The sequence below is a fragment of the Canis lupus genome, chromosome 36 (assembly GCF_003254725.2).
Source record: "Canis lupus dingo isolate Sandy chromosome 36, ASM325472v2, whole genome shotgun sequence".
Taxonomy (NCBI): domain Eukaryota; kingdom Metazoa; phylum Chordata; class Mammalia; order Carnivora; family Canidae; genus Canis; species Canis lupus.
This window is the reverse complement of record NC_064278.1, coordinates 5582278-5583902: the sequence shown is the minus strand read 5'-3', so window position 1 is coordinate 5583902 and position 1625 is coordinate 5582278. Positions and strand designations below refer to the sequence as shown.

The 1625-nt window shown below is 35.7% G+C and overlaps 1 protein-coding gene across 1 annotated transcript; it reads right to left on the bottom strand.

Moving 5' to 3' along the window:
- Positions 1-454: 454 nt before the first annotated feature.
- Positions 455-1140, bottom strand: LOC112674703 (signal recognition particle 14 kDa protein-like). Its single transcript, XM_025471122.3, has one exon. It carries the CDS (start codon positions 1117-1119, stop codon positions 787-789), a length of 333 nt encoding a protein of 110 aa, XP_025326907.1. The 5' UTR covers positions 1120-1140; the 3' UTR covers positions 455-786.
- Between the last annotated feature and the right edge of the window lie 485 nt (positions 1141-1625).

Sequence of the window (1625 nt, the reverse complement as noted above, 5' to 3'; positions counted from 1 at the left end):
ATTCTCCTGCCTCCCAGTAAACCCCCAGAAATATGTTAGATGTATGTTATATACATATATCAAGTTATCTGGCAAACACCCCAGATTTTCAAGTAATGCTAGGAGTTAGGAAGCTATAATACTCCCCTTCTTTTTGAAGAATAAAGTAAATGCTGCTTATTCCTGGAAGGACCTTCACTCTGTTTAGCAGTTGCATATTTCCATCAAGATTTTAGAAACTCAGAATGCTTTACTGGATGTAGTGTTGTGTAATTCTTACCTTTTAAAAATTTTAATGGATACTATGCAATTCTATCTTTCTGTTTTCAGGTCACTCTGAAGTCTGACAACATGATTATATCTTTGGGCAGCTCCCAAGTGTCCAAATTTCATAAAGAAGTAAAACTGTACATTTTTTCTGATGATAAGATTGTTTCCTAAAAAACTAAGGAGTCTGCAAAGCAACTAGAGCAAACAAGTGAATTAATTAATTAATTAATTTATTTATTTATTGCAGATAAATACATGTTTAATGATCCATTGTTCTTCACACAGATAACTACAGAGACTTTATGATCTCAGGATATATAACCATGCAACACAAACCAATCAACCAATTCTAAAATAAACTTGGCTTCTTACAACTATCCTGTAAACACTGCAGCCCTTGTTCCATCCAAAATGAGCCTCCTCTCACATGAAAAGTTATCACAGGGGAATGGGAAACCTAGCTTTGTGGCCAAAAGGAAAAACCAAAGGAAAAACAGTAACTGGGTGAACTGGTGAGAGCAGGATATGCAGTGCCCTTCACTGTGCTGCTTTGCTCTTCTTACTCTTGCTCTTTTTGTCCCTCTTCTTCAGTCCATCCATGTTAGCTCTCAATAGGTTTGAGTAAGCCATCTGAAACTTGTTTACTTCTTTGGAACTCACCACAGTGCTGATCTTCTTTTTCCCATCAGTAGCTCTTAACAGACACTTGTTGTCTGAGGGCTCAAAGCCCTCTACAGAACCTTTCCTTGGAATGGGTTTAGTTTGACCATCATACTTCTTCAGGGTGATGAACATGCTGCCCGACAACTGGCACTTCTGGAAGAATCTGGTCAGCTCCCTCAGGAACTGCTCACTCTCCAGCAGCACCATCCCAGCGCCACTAGCTCCCAGGCGTCAGCATAAGGCTCTCCAAACAAGTGAATTTAATAGTGTAACAGGATACAGAGTTAAGATATAAAAATCAATGGTATTTTAATATTACTAGTAGCAAACAACTGGAATTTTTAAAATTCCATTTACAGTTATACCAAAAAAATAATTCTTAGGAATAAATAAAACAAAAGGCATTTACAGCTTCTACCCTAAAAACTACAAAACATTAATGAGAGAATTTAAAGATTAAATTAATGGAGAGCTATACTTTTCTCATGGATTAGAACATTTAAGATTAGTCATATGACTCTTCTAACCAAATTTATCAACATATCCATACAATTTCAATTAAAACTCCCAACTAAAAAAAAAACAAAACAAACAAACAAACAAAAACTCCCAACTATTTTGGCAGAACATGACAATCTGATTCTAAAATGTATATGGAAATGCAAGAAAAGAAAACATGAGTAGGCAAAGCAATTTTTAAAGTGGCAAACAAG